The 19805-nt window shown below is 44.2% G+C and overlaps 1 protein-coding gene across 1 annotated transcript in view; it reads right to left on the bottom strand.

Moving 5' to 3' along the window:
• Positions 1–17494, bottom strand: part of LGR5 (leucine rich repeat containing G protein-coupled receptor 5) — a 139973-nt gene extending 122479 nt beyond the window's left edge. Inside the window, exon 1 of the mRNA XM_069975231.1 lies at positions 17124–17494. Coding sequence (XP_069831332.1) covers positions 17124–17332 — 209 coding nt within the window. The 5' untranslated portion in view covers positions 17333–17494. The remainder of the gene's footprint in view (positions 1–17123) is intronic.
• Positions 17495–19805: the final 2311 nt, after the last annotated feature.

The following is a 19805-nucleotide window of genomic DNA, read 5'->3' as shown; positions in this document are numbered from 1 at the left end:
AAAGTAGATGGTCTACTTTAGGGGTATACCTCACAGGGGGCCATGTACTATAGGGTCAGCTGCTACAGAAGGCAGCATCAGAGCAGGTGCACTAAGGGAGGGGGTGACAACTCACATAAGAGCCCTTTACATGAGGATATCTCCTATAGGGTCAGCTACTTCAAAAGGCATCAAAGCCATCAGAGCAGGTGAACTACTATAGGGGGTGGGGGGGGGGGCAACTCATATCGGAGCCCTCTACTGGGGGCAGCAGAACATGCCCCTCCTGCCAGGGGCCACTCTGCTGCAGGGATGGGGTCACAAGGGTTAATGGGGAGGGGGCTGGGGACACCTTTCTTTGGAGTGCCGGAGGCAAAAGCCAGACGGTGCATAAATGCATGCGTTGTTACCGGGAGGGCCTCTGGCCATCCATAGACTTCAATGGATGTGGCTGCCGCATCACCGGTCCGCCAGGACACTGCAGGATTAGTTCTGCCTCACGGCCCACCGCATGCTTTGAAATGTCCCATTGAAAACAATGGGATCAGTTCAAAGATGCGTTTCCCTCTGGCGCTTTTTCCTGCACCCGAGGGAAATGCCACCGCACGGCGGATGTATGTACACCCGGCCTTACTATTACGTCACAGCGTTTAGTATTACGTTTAGATGAACACTGTCTGGATATTAAAATCATGGAAAGCATCCAGTAGTAATAGGAATTATGCAAATTAAATGAACAAGCATGATACAAAATGTCATGAATAGAATAGCTCCGAGGTAGGCACTGCCTGAACCCAATAATGTCAAAGCACATTACAATTTATTAGAAACTGCTAAATGAGCGTATATGACTGTATCCCTATATAGCAATGTGCCAAATGAATTACTGCCCAGAAGGAAATAATTGACACAGACAAGAGGCAGCGCTGGAGAACAGACCAGCAAACTAGCTCAGAAAATGTTCCGGCCTTGTCAAGTGTTATGTACTCAAACCAAGATGAATACTTATCACACAGGAAAGATGAAGAACCGAAAAGTCAGCTCAACTAATCTGTCAGTCATCAACTCAAACTGCTAACAGCTCATGAATGACATCCTAACAGATATATATTAAAATGAGTTTTTGAGTGTAGAAAAAAAGTGGAGATGCCATAGAAAAAAAAAATATGATATGCAGTTATCATTGCTTAAGCCAAGTGAAAAAAGACGAAGGGCTAGGGGACTGGTCAGGTGGGTAATATAGGTCTCAACAGGAGTTGAATAATTATGAAATCCATTGGTTGACCTCAAGTGATTAGCCTACTGTATGTGCGGGACTTTCACATTTACTACAGTTCTACACTTCCATAGACAGTTAAAAACAGATTTTGTGGTTGTATTTGCTCCCAATGATATAATTGCAAGATTCCTTCCACTAATTCCAAAAAATTATATCTTTAACCAGGAGTTCCAGGCGCTTCTTAATTGTTCCAAATATTCTACCATTAAGAGTAAAAGAAAAAACATGTGTACATTGAGAACGCTCAAGCTGCATTCACTAATTCCCCTTAAAAAATCTATTGCTGGTTTCTGTTACTCAAAGTAATGTGTGGCTGGCAGAATATGCTAAGAGTGTCACTCGCTCTCAATATATGGAGGGTGGTGGACGGGAAGGGTAATTTGTCAATTCACTTAAATGGAGCCTCATTAGTTCACTGTGTGGGTTTCTTTTAGACAAACAATGGTAATAAAGCAGTGTCACAACACAATTCATTTACAGATAAAGGAAATTAGCTGAGTAAATGAGGCCACAATGTTATTATTGGTTCCATTATACATTCACTTTGGGTTGCTCTACAAAGACATTTTCCTAACAGTTTAAATTGTATTTTAAAATGACTATAAACCGCCAATAAAAAAAAAAAAAAAAAAAGGCTAGCGGGTTTAGTACAAGACTATTGTTTCTCACGCCATAGCTTCACTGTTTTTTATTTGTTTGTTTTTACCCAATACTAGTTTAGAGACAGAGAAATCATTGTAGGGTTTAGCATGTCGGTAAACACCTCTAGCAACTCATTTCATCTTTTCAGTTCTCAACTGATGGTTTTCTGACTAGTGATGTAAACTGATTTTTTCCCTACAATTGAACCTTTCATGGGGTGGGATATACTAGGCAGCAAATTAAAAGTCAGATTTTAAAGTTGAGGTACTTTGACAAAATTGGGATGGCTAGATGATTGGGTCTGTGTGTCTCAAAAATGTCAGGTGTTCCCAGGAGCTCCTAAATTAACACGGTTAATAACTACCAAACATGGTTCAGGAAATGATAACTGGTGAACTGGTGACAAGGTCATGGATACCCAAGGCTGTAGCACAAATGGCAGAAAATTAAAGGAATTGTCGGGAACTAGAAAAACATGGCTGCATTCTTCCAGAAGTAGCACCACTCTCAGTTTGGGTGTGGTGTTACTAAGTAAATGGAGCTCAATTGCAATACCACACAGAGCCTGAGGATAAGGCTGGTGCTGTTTCTGTTCCACAGGAGAAAGCCACACAGCACCAGCTGGTGGTCCCGATGGCGTAGGTGCCTCCCCTATATTCCATCAGAAACAGTGACCGTGGCTACTTTGGTCACATGGGACCACAATGGAGGAAGATGCTGTTTCGTTGTGGCATGTAATAAAAAAATTGGTAGTAGGCCCTTTGAGAATTAAAGGAAAACCCTTAGGAGTAGGTGAGGTATAAACTAATGTTAATTCCATGGACCTGACAACAAATGCCTAAGCCAGTATACATGCTAACTTCATTCCAGTTGCTGGGCAACTCCAGCAAAATGTTTCTTCTTTCAAATCAACTGCTACCAGAAAGTGCCAGAGATTTGTAATTTACTTCTATTACCCCTAGGCGACCCTGGGCGTACCTGTATGTCCAGGGCCGCCTACGGGTGTTCAGAGCGGGGCCGCGCTCTGAACCGCCGCGGTCCCGGGTGTCGCATGCAGCCCGGGACCGCGGCTATTAGCGGGCACGGTCCGGTCGCGGTGCTCGCTAATTAAGTAATCGAATGCAGCTGTCAAAGTTGGCAGCTGCATCCGATTACCTTATGCAGCTGTTCCCTGGTGTCTAGTGGGGTGGATCGCTCTTCCGGGACGTTGTCCCGGAGGAGCAATCCAGGCATCCAGTTCGGGCCAGGGTCTGCGCCGTAATGGCGCTGATCCTGGCTCGGCACTCAATTGCTTCCAGCTGCAGCAGCCGGAAGCAATCCAGTGCCTATCCCATTGATCTATGCTGTATAACTATACAGCATAGATCTCAATGAGAGATCAGTGTACTTATACTAGAAGTCCCCCTAGGGGACTTGTTTTTTACTAAACTTTAATAAAGCAAAGCGGAAGTTTTACTAAAAAAGCTGGATCAGTTATTCTTTCTTTTGGACACCCTCTTCTATGCATGTTATTAATACAGCTTGTCCCGCAGAGCAAGACCCCATACTGCTGCTTTCAGCAAAAATAAAGAAATTAACAGATAATATAAAAAAATCTAAATCTTCTGTGGTCCTGAAGTTCTAAAATGGCTAGATTCTGAAGGGGTTAATAAAGAGAATCACCCAAAACACAATATGCAGTGAAAATCAAACATGTTTCAAGGAAACAAACGGCTAGTGAATACATAGTGGGTAAATGAAAAGTTTTCCAGTGATAGTAAAAATAGTTTTGTTAGACAGCATTAGGAAGAAATCCACGGAGTATCAAGTGTCGTCGAACATGGATGGTTATATTTGGAGATAAATTATAGTATTTGTGGGTTTATTTCTGTACTGAAAATTACTATTTTTCTGCACGAGTCCCTGTACTTAAAATATTCCCTTTACACTTGTTAAATTCTACAAAGCCTCCTGCTACCTTCTATACAAGCTGCTACTGCATATTAGAAAACAGTTACTGCAAGTTTACACATGCAAATGTCTACATATCTGTAGGACAAAAACTGATTAGAGTCAGATACTAAAAGTTGTTCTTTTATTCTAATCTGTTTTGATTTTCTGACTTTGTAATTTCAATTTTTGTACATTGTTATGAGGGCTGCCATCTTGCTCGAGATGTTATTAACAGCATTTAGTGACATGCTTTACACTAAGCCTCATGGACATAGACGACAATAGACAAGACTCGGCCCACTTGAGATGAATGTGAAATTACTGAGCGTGCTCTGTGACCTTTAACCCCTTGATAACCAGGGCAATTTTCATTTTTGCACTTTTGCTTTTTCTTTTGCTCTTTGTGTTTAAAAGGCCATAGCACTTGCACTTTTTCACCTACAGACCCATATGAGCGTTCATTTTTTTTTTTGTACTTTATAATGACACTATAAATTATGCTGCAAAGCCGAAGAAATTTTTTTTTTTTTTTTTTTGTCTTTACGTCACTCATCCTGTAGTAAAACTGACATATTATCTATATTCTTCAAATCAGTACAACGACAACGATAGGCAAATAATATAATTTTAGTACTTAAAAAAAAATTAAAACTTAAAAAAAAACTAAATGTTTTTAAAATTGCTCTATTACCATCCTTATAGCGCTTTTTGAGGTGTTATTTTTTGCACCATGATCTATACGTTTTAATCGGCAGCTTTCTTGCTCATATGCAACTTTTTGATCACTTTTTATTAAAATCTTTCCGGATTTGATGTGACCAAAAATCAACACATTGGCTTTTTTTGCGCTTCCACCGTTTACCAAGTGAGATCAGGAATGTAATAATTTAATAGTTTAGATAATCCCATATGCTATACCAAATATCAATATATTTTTATATAAAGTGGGAAAAGGGGGTGATTTAAACGTTTATCTTTTAATATGGGATTTTTTTTATTAATGAAAAAACTTTTTGTTTTTAACAGTAATCTGTATCTATGAACAATGGACTGATTGCTCATAGAGATCAATGCTGTACATATGTACTGCATTGATCTCTGCAATCAGTGCTCTAATACATTGTAACAAATTATCACGATAGAATAAATACCTGCTGCTGATGGCTCTTCAGGTGCTGCAAAATAAATTACAACTCCCAGCATCACCTGACAGCTACAGCAAGTTTACAATTCCCAGCATAAACTGACAGCCACAGCTGCTCCATACCTACAACTCTAAGGATCACCTCACAGCCACAACTGCTACAACTTTTCCAGGAGCAGTACATTCTCTGTCACCCCTCCCTCCAATTATCAGTAGATGATATCTCCCGGGAGGTTACCTGCCAGGTAAGCAGCAGGGACAGGAGGATAGCAGTGACAGACATGGAGTGGGTGGAATATGCAGATATGTTGGCACTCTAGAGCTCTGGCGTCTGTGGATAAGCAGTATATAACAGGGATATATGAGGGAAGTACACAGTCTGTTTCAGTATAGGCGGGAAGGGTTGCTAGAGCCAGTGAATCAGGTTCTTGATGCACTGGCCCAAGTACACAATCCCACATTATGAATTCCTGCTGCCCGACCTGTGTGTCCACATTCCAGAATGGGAAGGGCGAGATGTAGAAGAGCTCATTGCCCAGCTTGGTGCCCTGTGTGAACAGGTAGTAGAGCAGCCGGTTGTGGGTGATGAAGTGCTGAGCCTCCTTTCCAGTCAGAGAACTCCACCACAAGGGCTGCATCTTCTTTTCTCCCTTATCTGTGTACCAAGGCTTGGACAGTCATCCCTCAAGTCCTGACACGTTGGCAGCCGTGTCCCCTGGGGCGGGAGTGGAGGCTGTATAAATTTGGCACCAGTTTTTTGGAGTTAGTGCCCATGGGTGCCGGATGAGTGGGACACTCATCTGGCACCCATGGGCATGAACTTCAAAAAAACTAATAGAAAAAAAACAACCTTCTGGGGATGAGGTTGGTTAACCAAGGCCCTTTCAGTTCAGTTTTTTTCAAGATTATTCACCCAGGCCTAGTAATCCTACTATATTCTTAAACAGTGACACGCGGCAAGATAATTATTGAGCCATGTTCTTTAGTTTGAAAGCAAATAAGTAGTTAAGATAAAATGACACATGTAAAAAAAAAAAATATATAAATATATATATATATACAGTGGTGCCTTGGATTACGAGCATAATTCGTTCTGGGACTGTGCTTGTAATCCAAATCCACTCTTAAACCAAAGCAAGTTTTCCCATAAGAAATTACTGAAATGCAGACAATTGGTTCCACACCCCAAAAATAGTGAATTTATATTCTGAATAACATGTAAAACAAATGAAACAAACATTTAAAAACAGCTGAATATGTCCCATTATAAGTTACTGTACAGTATGGAAATCAGCATGCGGTGTATAATATATTATAGAGTAAGTGCAGAAACCTGAAAAACAGCCGCAATTTGTAGATACAGAATGGAACTACAGATGCCCATAATGCAGGAGCGTAGTACAACAGGCTCGAATAGAGAAGGAGGGCTGCTGTCAGAGGTCTGTGTGGTTACATGACAGCAATGGGAAAGGGGGTATTTTCAGCATGGACCAATCAGAGCTGACAGAGACTGCAGGGAGCATGAAGGAATGAGCAGAGCAGATGTGGGCACATACATGCAGCGCTCTCTGACCGGGGAGAGAGGGGTTACAGCTATGAAGAGATTACCTCCACAGTCCTGTCCCCTGATGTGAGCCTCAGCCTGAAGTGGATCTGCTTTGATTTGAAAGGTGAGGGAGACTTCCTGGGTCAGAGTACAGTGCTGTAGACCCCACTGTGCATGCCAAGCCCCTCCCCCACTCGCCCTCCCGCCCAGTGCAGGGAGCTCTTAAACCAAAACAATGCTCTTAAACCAAGTCACAATTTTGAAAAACTATGAGCTCTTAAACCAAAACGCTCCTAAACCAAGTTACTCTTAAACCAAGGTACCACTGTATATATATATATATATATATATATATATATCAGGGCTCCAGATGGCGACCAAAATGGTCGCCAATGCGACTGACGTTTTGCAAATGGCGCCCAGATTTATTAATCTGGGCGCCATTTGCGACTGGCCCCGGCGGCGGCGCGCTGTCTCTTTAAGATGCGCGGCTGATGCGCGGCTGCCGGGGGTGTCCCGTCCTATCCCCGGCAGCGCGGCGCATCAGTGAGCTGCCTGGGGCCCTGACTTCCGGCACAGGAAGCGCGCGTCAGAGACGCTTCCTGTGTCAGAAGTCACAGCCCCGGCGTACAGGGAGCTCACTGATGTGCCGCGCTGCCGGGGATAGGACGGGACACCCTCGGCAGCCGCGCATCAGCCGGGGACAGCGTCCGAAGAAGAGGATCGCCGGGGGAGCGGGTTGTCAGGTGAGTTTGTGTGTTTGTTTTTTTTTAAATATTGCTTAGCATAGAGGAGGAGGGGGGGGCATCTATAATGGGGGGAAGAGAAGGGGGGGCATCTATAATGGGGGGAGAAGAGGGGCCATGTTCAAGGGGGGGAGAGGGGGCCATCTATAAGGGGAGGGGATATCTATAAGGGGGGGAGAAGAGGGGGCATCTATAATGGGGGGGGGGGAGAGGGGGCATCTATAATGGGGGGGGGGAGAGGGGGCATCTATAATGGGGGGAAGAGAAGGGGGGGCATCTATAATGGGGGGAGAAGAGGGTCCATGTTCAAGGGGGGGAGAGGGGGCCATCTATAAGGGGAGGGGATATCTATAAGGGGGGGAGAAGAGGGGGCATCTATAATGGGGGGGGAGAGGGGGCATCTATAATGGGGGGGGAGAGGGGGCATCTATAATGGGGGTAGAGGGGGTCATCTATAGGGGGAGGGGGTATCTATAAGGGGAGGGGGTATCTATAAGGGGGGGAGAAGAGGGGGCATCTATAATGGGGGGGAGAGGGGGCATCTATAAGGGGAGGGGGTATCTATAAGGGGGGGAGAAGAGGGGGCATCTATAATGGGGGGGGGAGAGGGGCCATCTATAAGGGGAGGGGATATCTATAAGGGGGGGAGAAGAGGGGGCATCTATAATGGGGGGGGGGGGAGAGGGGGCATCTATAATGGGGGGGGGGGAGAGGGGGCATCTATAATGGGGGGAAGAGAAGGGGGGGCATCTATAATGGGGGGAGAAGAGGGTCCATGTTCAAGGGGGGGAGAGGGGGCCATCTATAAGGGGAGGGGATATCTATAAGGGGGGGAGAAGAGGGGGCATCTATAATGGGGGGGGAGAGGGGGCATCTATAATGGGGGGGGGAGAGGGGGCATCTATAATGGGGGTAGAGGGGGTCATCTATAGGGGGAGGGGGTATCTATAAGGGGAGGGGGTATCTATAAGGGGGGGAGAAGAGGGGGCATCTATAATGGGGGGGAGAGGGGGCATCTATAAGGGGAGGGGGTATCTATAAGGGGGGGAGAAGAGGGGGCATCTATAAGGGGAGGGGGTATCTATAAGGGGGGGAGAAGAGGGGGCATCTATAATGGGGGGAGGAGGGGGCATCTATAATGGGGGTAGAGAGGGTCATCTATAAGGGGAGGGGGTATCTATAAGGGGGGGAGAAGAGGGGGCATCTATAATGGGGGGGAGAGGGGGCATCTATAATGGGGGGGAGGAGGGGGCATCTATAAGGGGAGGGGGCCATCTATAAGTGTAGGGCAAACTGGCTGCAGACACTGGGAGATAGATATATGCACAATTATTATTATCAGGGCCCCTCAGGTGTCTGTATTGTAGGGGGTCACTTGCATTAGTCACTAGGTGAGAGATATATCTATCTATATACACATCTTGTGGGGGGTCACTATGGCTGCAGTCATAAGTCCAGCTCAGTATGTATAGACTGTTGCAAGCTTTTAAAGGGAACCTGTCACCCCCCGTGCCGGGGTGACAGGCTCCCAACCCCCCGTTAGAACCCCCTACACTCACCTCATCGCGCCGGGTCCCGCTTCTGGAGGTGGTCAGGTCACGGAGATCTCAGCCGCTGCAGCCAGGCGCGCACACTGAGAGATGAGTCCAACACTCATAGAGAATGACGGAGCGCTGGACTCTCCCATCATTCTCTATGAGCGTTGGACTCATCTCTCAGCGCACGCCGGGCTGCAGCGGCTGAGATCTCCGTGACCCGACCATCTTCAGAAGCGGGGTGAAGATGAGGTGAGTATAGGGGTCTCTAACGGGGGGTTGGGAGCCTGTCACCCCGGCACGGGGTCGACAGGTTCCCTTTAAGTTCAAGTTCAGAAGAGTAAGCCTCATTAAAAGGCTAGCCAAGTGAAGCTGAAGTACTGAGTCAGACTGGATATGGTTGTCAGACTGTATATGGTTGTCAGACTGTATATGGTTGTCAGACTGTATATGGTTGTCAAGTTGCAAGTTTCCATGTTGAACGTTTTCAAACTAAGAAAAGAAAGAATCTAAAGGAGGAGGAGGCTGCCGTGGCCCCTGCACACAGTAAGTCCCATTTAACATAACATTAATTTTACATGGTTTAAAATGTTGGCGACCAAATATTCTATTTGGCGCCTAAATTTTTCAGGTTAGGAGCCAATGGCTCCTAGGTAAATTTTTTAGTCTGGAGCCCTGTATATATATATATATATATATATATATATATATATATATATATATATATATATATACACACACACACACAGCATAGAAAAATTTGCTTGTATATATGCCAAAAAAATGACATCCCTAATCAGTTAATTCCCTTTAATACAGTGGGACAGGTGTAATTTAGGATCGGTACAAAATAAGCAATCCCGTTCGCATTAGCAATGACATTCTAGTGCTGAAAGAAAACACACTTGTTTTACACTTTTATTATACAAAGGGCACAACTGCAATTAAAATCCCTCTTTCCAGAAAAGAATGAAATCGTTGGCATAACATTCATCCAAGAAGCCAGGGAAGATGTAAAATACTAGCTTACCATAGGGAAGTGAAGCTAGGTTAACAAGGAACACTTGAGGAGACTCTAATCTAGGTTGGCGTGTAGACTTGAAGAGGTCAGCTTGGTGCACGCGTTAACAGCTGGAAACAGGCTCCCTATGCCAGGACAATTGTCCTTCGCACTTCAGGCCCCAAAGCAGATTTGGAGATACTTTGTCATACAACTCTTTCTGTTAACATACAGCATTGTTTTATAAGTCATTTTCTATATTTTGCTGACCTGATGCTCACATAATACATAGGAATTTGAAGACCATTTTTCAGAAATAGGATGTACACCAAAACAATGATATAATTACGGTAACCTATAAAAACTGCCAAACAGGCCAACACAATGACTGTGAATTTGTCTATAGTTAACCCTCTCCCACCGCCGCACTGTAAATTAACGTCGCTGCAGCAATGTTAATTTACGATTCAAGATGGCGCAGGAGCTGCACCTGTGTCATCCGCGGCGGGTCTCGGCTATCAGTGATAGCGGGAGACCTGCCGCGGTCAGCACGACCGCAGCATCTATAGAGCTTCTGCCAGAGAATTCTCCCTCTACAGAGGGAGAATTCTCTGTCTGCTGTCCATCGGGGCTCTGCGAAGTGATCGCAGAGCCCCAATGGTAGCCATGGAAACCAGAAGCCTCAGGCTTCTGGTTTCCTGGCTATGGAGGCCGGCAGGGGAATAAAGGGAAGGCTGGGCGCGCGGGGCTCGCACCCGTGAGGTTTGCTCCTCATGGGATTGTAACAGTGGCAGGGGACAGAGGAGAGGGGGCAGACATAGGGACATCAGCTTATGGAATCATTATGATCCCATAAGCTAATGTCCTAAAACGACCAGGGCATTGAGGAATCAATGACCCCAGGTTGTGAAAGGGTTAAACATGGCTACTTTCTTCCAGAATCAGTGCCATGCTTTTCCTCAGCTACTTTGTGGTTTTGCAGCTAAGTTCTTTTTAAAGCGATTCTGTACCCACAATCTTCCCCCTCCCCCAAACCACTTGAATCATCAGAAAGCTGCCTTTAATCCAAGATCCTTAACGATCCAGGTTATGTGCAGTGTTCAGACAAGTGATGGATAGGAGAAGTCCTGCCCTCCTTCTGGGGCATTCCTAATGGTTAAGAGGGCAGAGAGGAAGGACGGAGAGGCGTTGCAAGCCTAGGGCACAGGTACTCTAGGCCACGCCAGTTTGACACAGGGCTGCAAGTTGAAAATGTTGTTTTTTAGGACAATAACTGCATCACCTGCCGAAACGGACCCCAGGACAGATCTTGGATTAAAAGCAGCTATTCAACAGTACAAGATGTTTGGATGGTCAGATTGTGGGTATAGATTTGCTTAATACTGGTATATGAAATATTACAACCCAGAAAGTAATAGACTATATACTATATATATGGTCTGTTTGTTCATGAGATTTTTGGAGGGAAAATAAAAAAGTATAAAGATTTAGATAATGGGTGCTTCACTTTTTCTTAATTTTATGCTTTGTTTTCTACTTAAAAAAAAACAAACAAAAAAACCTCTAATGCAGGTGTAGATTCCCGGTGTGCGCCCCTTAGTAAACTGAACATGGTGAATGGGGGCGGGGCTTAATTTAAGACCACTGTACAAGTATGCCGGTCCTAATAAAAGTTCCCCTTAGTATACACACAGATCATTAGGAATTCCATTGCAAGATTGATCAAAAGAGTTAAAAACAATTACCAGACATATAAAAAAAAGCATTAATAAAATATTCCCCTAGACCAATTGAATATACTCTTAGTAGGATAGCTGTCAATGTAGGCAACCCATATCTACAGCATGCAGTTTTACAGGAGCATTGCAACTTTGCGTGAACAAGAAAATGATTCTATAAATAGATATTTCCATTTGCCCCATTTAGATCTTATGTTCATAGTGGATTCATCTATCTACACTACGTCTGTACAGAAATACTGCAGTACATGGTAAAAAAAATTGGTTAAAAATTGGACAATTTTTTTCGTATAAAACTATGTTTCATTGATGTCAATGGAAACTTGTTTGTTAGTGCACACATGATGGGAAAAAAATCCTGTCATGTGTTGGTTAAATTTATTAGCATGTTCATTGTTTTCAGCCCCTTTTAGGTAAAACAATACATTAAATTGGCCATAAAATGCTAAAAACTGAGCTGTAAAATGTTCCAATAGATAAATAATTTGAGGCAAACTTGTGGGAAGGTCCGCCTATTATTGTGCCATCTTTCCTGCTCGTTTCAGTTAGCTGCTCTCATAATGGTACGAAAAGTTTCTAGAGCAACTGAGGTGTATATGTACTGTATGAAACTTTTGAGAATACCTTTTCTAGCTTCTCTGTATAGAGACATAGAAGATAGGGCGCTTTATAAATAAATAATAATCATGATGCAACTGCAGGAAGCTTGTTCCAAGCATCTACTACTCTTACAGTAAAATAATACTTTGTAGTTATCAAAGCTGTCATGATAGGCCCAATACCAGGCAAACCACTCACATTAAAAATTGCTATTAAAAAATACTGGAAAGTGGCAAAACCTAAGTAGAGCACTGATTTCTCTGCTTCTAGCTGGAATTCTTTTTTAACGCTACTATATTCTTTCCATTGTCATATACTGTATTATTTTTCACAGGCGAATGCCTTTTTTTTTTTTTGACCCGCTTATATTACCTATTTGATCTTTTTATTCTACACTTCCTATTGAAATTTCATGAGTAATAACTATCATTTGAATGCACGATATTACCAGGGAGCAGTATGACATGAAACCAGTGTAAACAGGGCCTACTAACCTCATACCTTTATGTAGTAACTTATATACACCTCTTTACAACTAGAGAGTCTTTACAAGATCATAAAAGGAAACAATGTGTCCATTGACCATAAGAATATTGCTGCAGCTTACATACCCTGATGCCAGAATCCACGCGGCTTATTTCACACATGTTTACACTATTCTAGTGACTCCCAGCAGCAAGTGGTAGGAGAAAAGTGTGCTCTATTATTGTATGGCATGCTACATCAAAAATGCTTTTCTACAGGGCAATAAAGTGTCATTCATTAACAATGGTGTGTAGCGTTCTGGGATGATGATTAACTGTGCACAACCTCTCCTTACTCATTGTAGGCCATGAAAATACTACAAAGTAAATGATTATGTAACCGCACTCACTAGGAATCCTGATAGTGGCACGGAAATAAATAGAGAAGCAATGCTTTCATGATACCTAGCAAGAATGGCATTTCAGTGAAGCTGTAACAAGAAGAGGGCTGCTAAAAGGTGTGTGCGGCACACAATAGCTGTCACACTGAGATTTCCTATTTTCCACCGTTTGAAGCAATATCACGTAACGCTAATTCTGAATGTTATTGTTCCTTCTATGTTCTAACCTTTTCCTGCTTTTTTACAGTATGAGAAAGTGAAGTGGAGTTTTCTCTGCTACACTTGGGCTCATTTGAAGGGAGTAAGTTAATCCACAAAACACTGGAGTAAAAGGACATGATGAATTGCAATGATAATGTATTCAGTGACACAAATGTAATACAGATAGGTCTTATTCCTGAGAACGAAAGTTACATAAACCAGAGCAAAAAAAGATATAAAGGACTAAATTCTACTTTTTATTCTTTCCTAAAGTCTGGGGAGTTGGTGAGATCATGCTTCCAAAATCTAGCACCTAAGTGGGGAGGAATCGAGGGCTGAAAATATCCACAGATATTTCCCATCTGACTGGGAACAGACAGAAATGCAGCTTGTTACATAATACTTTCTGAAACCATAGTCACCCTATAAAATGCGGAAACCTAATTTATCAGTTGTAATGATCAGTACGGTAATCAGAAAGCTCTACAATGGTTTTAAATCTGAATATATCTGTTTGTGTCATTTTATGGAACGTGTGTGGTTGAAAGTCACACCATGATTCCAAGTATTGCGCCTGCAGCATTCCACATATCCACTCTCCTTGGGATTGCTGTTACATTCTAGGTAGTATAGCTACATTTTAAAGGGTCAGTAACATGAAAAACAGTTGCAGTATATGAGCTGCTTCTATATTCTAAGACAAGGAGCCTAGTTATTTCCTAATTAATTTTCAGGTAAATTCAAGGAAACTATCCGATTGGCTCTTTTTACATCATAAACAAGCTTTGAAGGTCACAGACTTGCTATGAAAGGGGATATCATATTAAACCTGTTGAAAATAGTTTGTCTATTGGTAGGATTATTTCACCGAATCCCAGTCAGCTTCTTGTCATCTTTGGCAAGCCTCATTATCCTAAACTGCTTCAGGCACCAGAAATTAATTTGTACATGCTGTAGGATTACACCTAGAGGATTATTCTTCACAAGGTCACATTAGCCAGTCTATTATCCAGCAAGCACTAAATTATATTCACAGCCGAGGAGCAGAATAATCACATTTGTACAATACATTCATTGTCAGGTAAAATAGGGAAGTAGAATTTCTAAGGAGACACCTGAGTGGTCTAAGAAGCGTCTTTGATCTATACAGAAGTTACCAGACAAAGATATCATATTTACTCAAGCCGCTGTTGTTATTGTGAACACCTTCCCTGGCTTTAATAGCACCTCATCTGTAGCAAGGAATCCAAGCAGAAATTAAATAAAACAACAACAGCGGCAATGCAGTGCATCTGGAAAACTCAAAGTTCCTTACACAAGAAAACAGAACCCTGGGATTAGGGCATCAAAACAAACACATAACATGGGAGCAGGATGCTGGAGCGACCACACAACGAAGAGAAGCTTTTCTCCATTGCAGACACAAAAACCATGAAACAAGGCAGACTACGAACATTGTTCAGAAACATAATAAACATCATGGGTAGCCCCAAATAACAATTTTCTGTCTGCCTCATGACCGCATGCCCATCATGACTACAGCTCAGTGCTGAAAATACTGGATGGTGACATGGCTACAAGATAAATAACACCGACTCGACGCATTTCAGACCATGCTGAGAAATTCTTTTAAAAGTAATACGGTCAACAAACACACTTTAGTCAGATAGATAGATAGATAGAAATATAAATCTGAAACCCTATGTCTATCAGGTAGGTGAGGAGTCTTTCATGTGTGTTATAGTAAGATACTGTAAAATATAGACAAGTTACATTTTGCTGTTGTTTTCATTGGATGTGCATGAACTCCGCTTGCTTGCTTCTGTTATACAATATTTTTTTCAATAACACTGACTGACTCTGATTATTGGCTGCCGTTATTTTCAGTGATACGCATAGATTTTATATGTAGGGGTTTTCTTCTAGCTTGGTATAATGATAATAGTGTGTACACATGCAGCAGAACTGAATTTGTTATAGGACTTCAGTCCTAACATATTGATAACATACCATGATGTGTTATGGGTTGTCAAACCCAGTTCGACTGCAGTGACAAGCTCAGCTCCGGCTTTGCACTGTTATCAAGCACTTATGTCTATAAGTTCCCTTTTTTCAAGGAACTATAAGACACCTGTAGCCTTGGATAATAGATGTGAACCGAGTATATGACACTCATACATAACACGCTTTCCTGTATGGCAACTTGACTTGTCTTCTTTGTTTTAATATCACAGTTAAAGATTACTTGCACACTTCAAAGACTTGTCTATAAACCAAAGGTAAAGATAAAGCTTTTGCAACTGTAATCAACATTTCCCCTTGGCTCACTGTCAATAGTCCTGACAAATATAGGGACTGCATTGTAGCTGATCAGGAAAGTTCACACTGTATTAACACTAGTAGAGCAAATATTACTACAGCCCCCCCCCCCCCCCCACACACACACACAACACATATACACAAATGAAGTAACCCTTTATGTTACTAGAAGAAAGTTGACTTTCTGTATTAGAGAGAACAGGTTGAAAGATGATAGAAAATGACAAATCACTCAGGAACTGTAAAGGGAGACCCCCTCGCCCCCAATAACTAATTTCTGCAACAATGTAAAATGCCACCACACACCTATGTAACATGGCACCCTGTAATCTCTATATAGATGATTGTGTAATAGCCATCATGGATATGGCAGCTAACAGGTAAGCCAAGTGATTGCATAAGAAATACTGTATCTCACTAAGGTGTAACTTCTAAGGATCAATAGAACTCCTGGAGAAATCAGTCTAGGATCTTGTTTTCCAAACACTAAATGATAAGAAAAATATTTATAATATTCTGCCAGATAGGCCAGACAGGAGGAGTGCGGCACATCACTGGATATTCACAGAGAACACCATAGCCATTGTCATCAATTCATAGCACATAAAGGATGGACATGGATCCAGCAAAACTGTCTCGGAGTCTCTCAGAATCTCAGCACTGTCTATGAGGACACACACAACCAATTCCCCAATTTGAAGTATTTAAACATATTCTCCATTCACAAGATTATACCACAGTTCCCCATAGACCAGTGTCAGCCAACTGTTATTCTGCTGGAAAACTACTACTCCCAGCATGCTGGAAAAGACTGCCATAGCTGCAGTGAGGTTCCACTACAATATTAGTACCCTGCTTATCCTTCCACACATGGTCTGCTACTGAACTTGACCCTACCTAAGTACTTTACCTGCTTAGTGTTATTTCATGTGACTGTGTGATTTATCTGGCTGCTGGGCAGAGCACCAGGATCCTTCTGATCTCTCTGACTGATCCCTGATTTACACCGGAGAGCTCATCCCTGATTTACAGCATTGCTGCCCTCCATGCTTCTAGCAGGGTCTGCTCCTAGAGCTGCCCAGGACCTCTCCTCTCTCTGCTGGGCTCCCTGACTTCTGGGAGCAGTAAATATAGCTCCTCCATTTACCATCATGCCTTTGGTGTCAATGCAGAATATCATTCAACCTGTCACTAGGTGAATTCCCTACAACACAGGCTGGGATTACCCCATAATGGCTGTGTATGACACTATAGCATTCATCTGCTGGGATCCCTCTGTTCCCTTCCTAACTGCTACTTCTGTACATACTACACAGGTGCTGATACCTGAGGATCCACCAGACCTATCTCCACACATATCTCCAAACGTCCTGAAGGAAGATGCAGGATACCTGTGGATGGGACTGGAGTCCGCTCTATTCTATATAGGTATATGGGTAATAATAAGGATGCGAGCACTAGGTGATGTTTACAGCAAGAAGCATCCCACAGCACATGGCAGCAGCTATGGTGTACAGCACTATGGAGTAGGTAGGCGCTATACGCATCAATAGAGACATAGAGACTCCCTGAGGAGCGGGCATGGGCGCCACTTACAGGTAGGACGTGAAGATGCTCAGGTTAGCTGGCACGGCGGTGAGCCCCCGGTCTGAGCAGTCCACCCTCATCATCATCCCGTCCTGCTCACACACACACGGCCCGGGACAGCTCCGATGCTGCTGCTGCTTCCCCGGTCTGGCGGCGCACAGCGGCTGCACGGCGCCCAGGAGCCAGCACACGAGCAGGCATGTCCGGTAGGTGTCCATGGTGCACGGTAAGTCCTCGCTCTAGCACGATGGGGTATCACGCATTCCGGGCTACACAGGGCAGGTGGGTGTCAGGGCTGGCGCTGAGAGGAGTGACGCCCGGTGCAACCTCCGCTCTCCGTCACCTCACTGCCCGCAGCATCTCCCACTGCGCTATTATACCGAGCCCGAGCCTGAACTGCGCGCCCAGTGACGTCACTGCAGCCGCCGCAGCCACTCACAGCACGGCATCGGGTGTCAGGGACGGGCTGCTGCGACTTGTGGTACCTCCGGGACTGCAGCACCACTTCTCGCCCCAAGGTTATTAGAAGACACTTAACAGCCTATAAGGCCCAGCTGGGATAAGTGGAACATGGGAACCAGCAGCAGTAGTAGTTCAGTGGATGTCAGGAGGAGATTTCTGAAGTATTCAACATTCCTATATAGTTAGGATGGAAAGCGTGCAAGGTCCATGGCAGATTCTTTACTACTTCACTAGCAGACATTACAGGACTGGCAGAAGGTGAGGGCACTTATGGCACCATTACAGGGCATGTGCACAAGGGCACAACACGGGGGGGGGGGGTTCTTCTGTCTGTGGTGTGTTTTATAAAAGGCAAAAAACAGCAAATTTCTGAGCACAACAAGCAGATGCGCAAAACATTAGTGACAGATATAGACATGACTTAAAGTGCAGAACAATGAAAACCAGCCCTTATGTGTATAAAGTCCTCCTTATCAAACAGCTCCAAAAACCTCTTTAGTTTTAATGTGGTTTCTGACACTTTTTGGAACATGTTTTAAGATTGTTTTATGGCTTTTACCCCTGCAAAATAAAACATAAATGTTTTATGAGCTTTATTACTGATTTCCATAGGATCAAACCACACAGCTTACAGGCAGAATATCACCAAAAATCACTTTCTGCCTCTCCTTTGGGTGCCTGAAATGTGTCAGTTCTGCCGCTCCTATTGGTCCCTGAAATGTGTCACTTCTACCTCTCCTGTGGGTGCCTGAAATGTGTCACTTCTGCCCCTCCTGTGGGTGCCTGAAATGTGTCACTTTCTGCCTCTCCTGTGGGTGCCTGAAATGTGTCACTTTCTGCCCCTCCTGTGGGTGCCTGAAATGTGTCACTTTCTGCCTCTCCTGTGGGTGCCTGAAATTTGTCACTTTCTGCCTCTCCTGTGGGTGCCTGAAATTTGTCACTTCTGCCTCTCCTGTGGGTGCCAGAAATGTTCCACTTTCTGCCTCTCCTGAGGGTGCCTGAAATGTGTCACTCTCTGCCTCTCCTGTGGGTGCCTGAAATGTGTCACTCTCTGCCTCTCCTGTGGGTGCCTGAAATATGTCACTTCTGCCTCTCCTGTGGGTGCCTGAAATGTGTCAGTTCTGCCGCTCCTATTGGTCCCTGAAATGTGTCACTTCTACCTCTCCTGTGGGTGCCTGAAATGTGTCACTTTCTGCCTCTCCTGTGGGTGCCTGAAATGTGTCACTTTCTGCCCCTCCTGTTGGTGCCTGAAATGTGTCACTTTCTGCCTCTCCTGTGGGTGCCTGAAATGTGTCACTTTCTGCCTCTCCTGTGGGTGCCTGAAATTTGTCACTTTCTGCCTCTCCTGTGGGTGCCTGAAATGTTCCACTTTCTGCCTCTCCTGAGGGTGCCTGAAATGTGTCACTCTCTGCCTCTCCTGTGGGTGCCTGAAATATGTCACTTCTGCCTCTCCTGTGGGTGCCTGAAATGTGTCACTTTCTGCCTCTCCTGTGGGTGCCTGAAATGTGTCAGTTCTGCCGCTCCTATTGGTCCCTGAAATAAGTCACTTCTACCTCTCCTGTGGGTGCCTAAATTGTGTCACTTTCTGCCTCTCCTGTGGGTGCCTGAAATGTGTCACTTTCTGCCCCTCCTGTGGGTGCCTGAAATGTGTCACTTTCTGCCTCTCCTGTGGGTGCCTGAAATGTGTCACTTTCAGCCTCTCCTGTGGGTGCCTGAAATTTGTCACTTTCTGCCTCTCCTGTGGGTGCCTGAAATTTGTCACTTTCTGCCTCTCCTGTGGGTGCCTAAATTGTGTCACTTTCTGCTGCTCCTGTGGGTGCCTGAAATTTGTCACTTTCTGCCCCACCTGTGGGTGCCTGAAATGTGTCACTTTCTGCCTCTCCTGTGGGTGCCTGAAATTTGTCACTTTCTGCCTCTCCTGTGGGTTCCTGAAATGTGTCACTTTCTGCCTCTCCTGTGGGTGCCTGAAATGTGTCAGTTCTGCCGCTCCTATTGGTCCCTGAAATGTGTCACTTCTACCTCTCCTGTGGGTGCCTGAAATGTGTCACTTTCTGCCTCTCCTGTGGGTGCCTGAAATGTGTCACTTTCTGCCCCTCCTGTGGGTGCCTGAAATGTGTCACTTTCTGCCTCTCCTGTGGGTGCCAGAAATGTTCCACTTTCTGCCTCTCCTGAGGGTGCCTGAAATGTGTCACTCTCTGCCTCTCCTGTGGGTGCCTGAAATATGTCACT

This window comes from Dendropsophus ebraccatus, chromosome 1 (assembly GCF_027789765.1).
Source record: "Dendropsophus ebraccatus isolate aDenEbr1 chromosome 1, aDenEbr1.pat, whole genome shotgun sequence".
NCBI lineage: Eukaryota > Metazoa > Chordata > Amphibia > Anura > Hylidae > Dendropsophus > Dendropsophus ebraccatus.
This window is presented reverse-complemented; position numbering and strand designations above follow the sequence as displayed.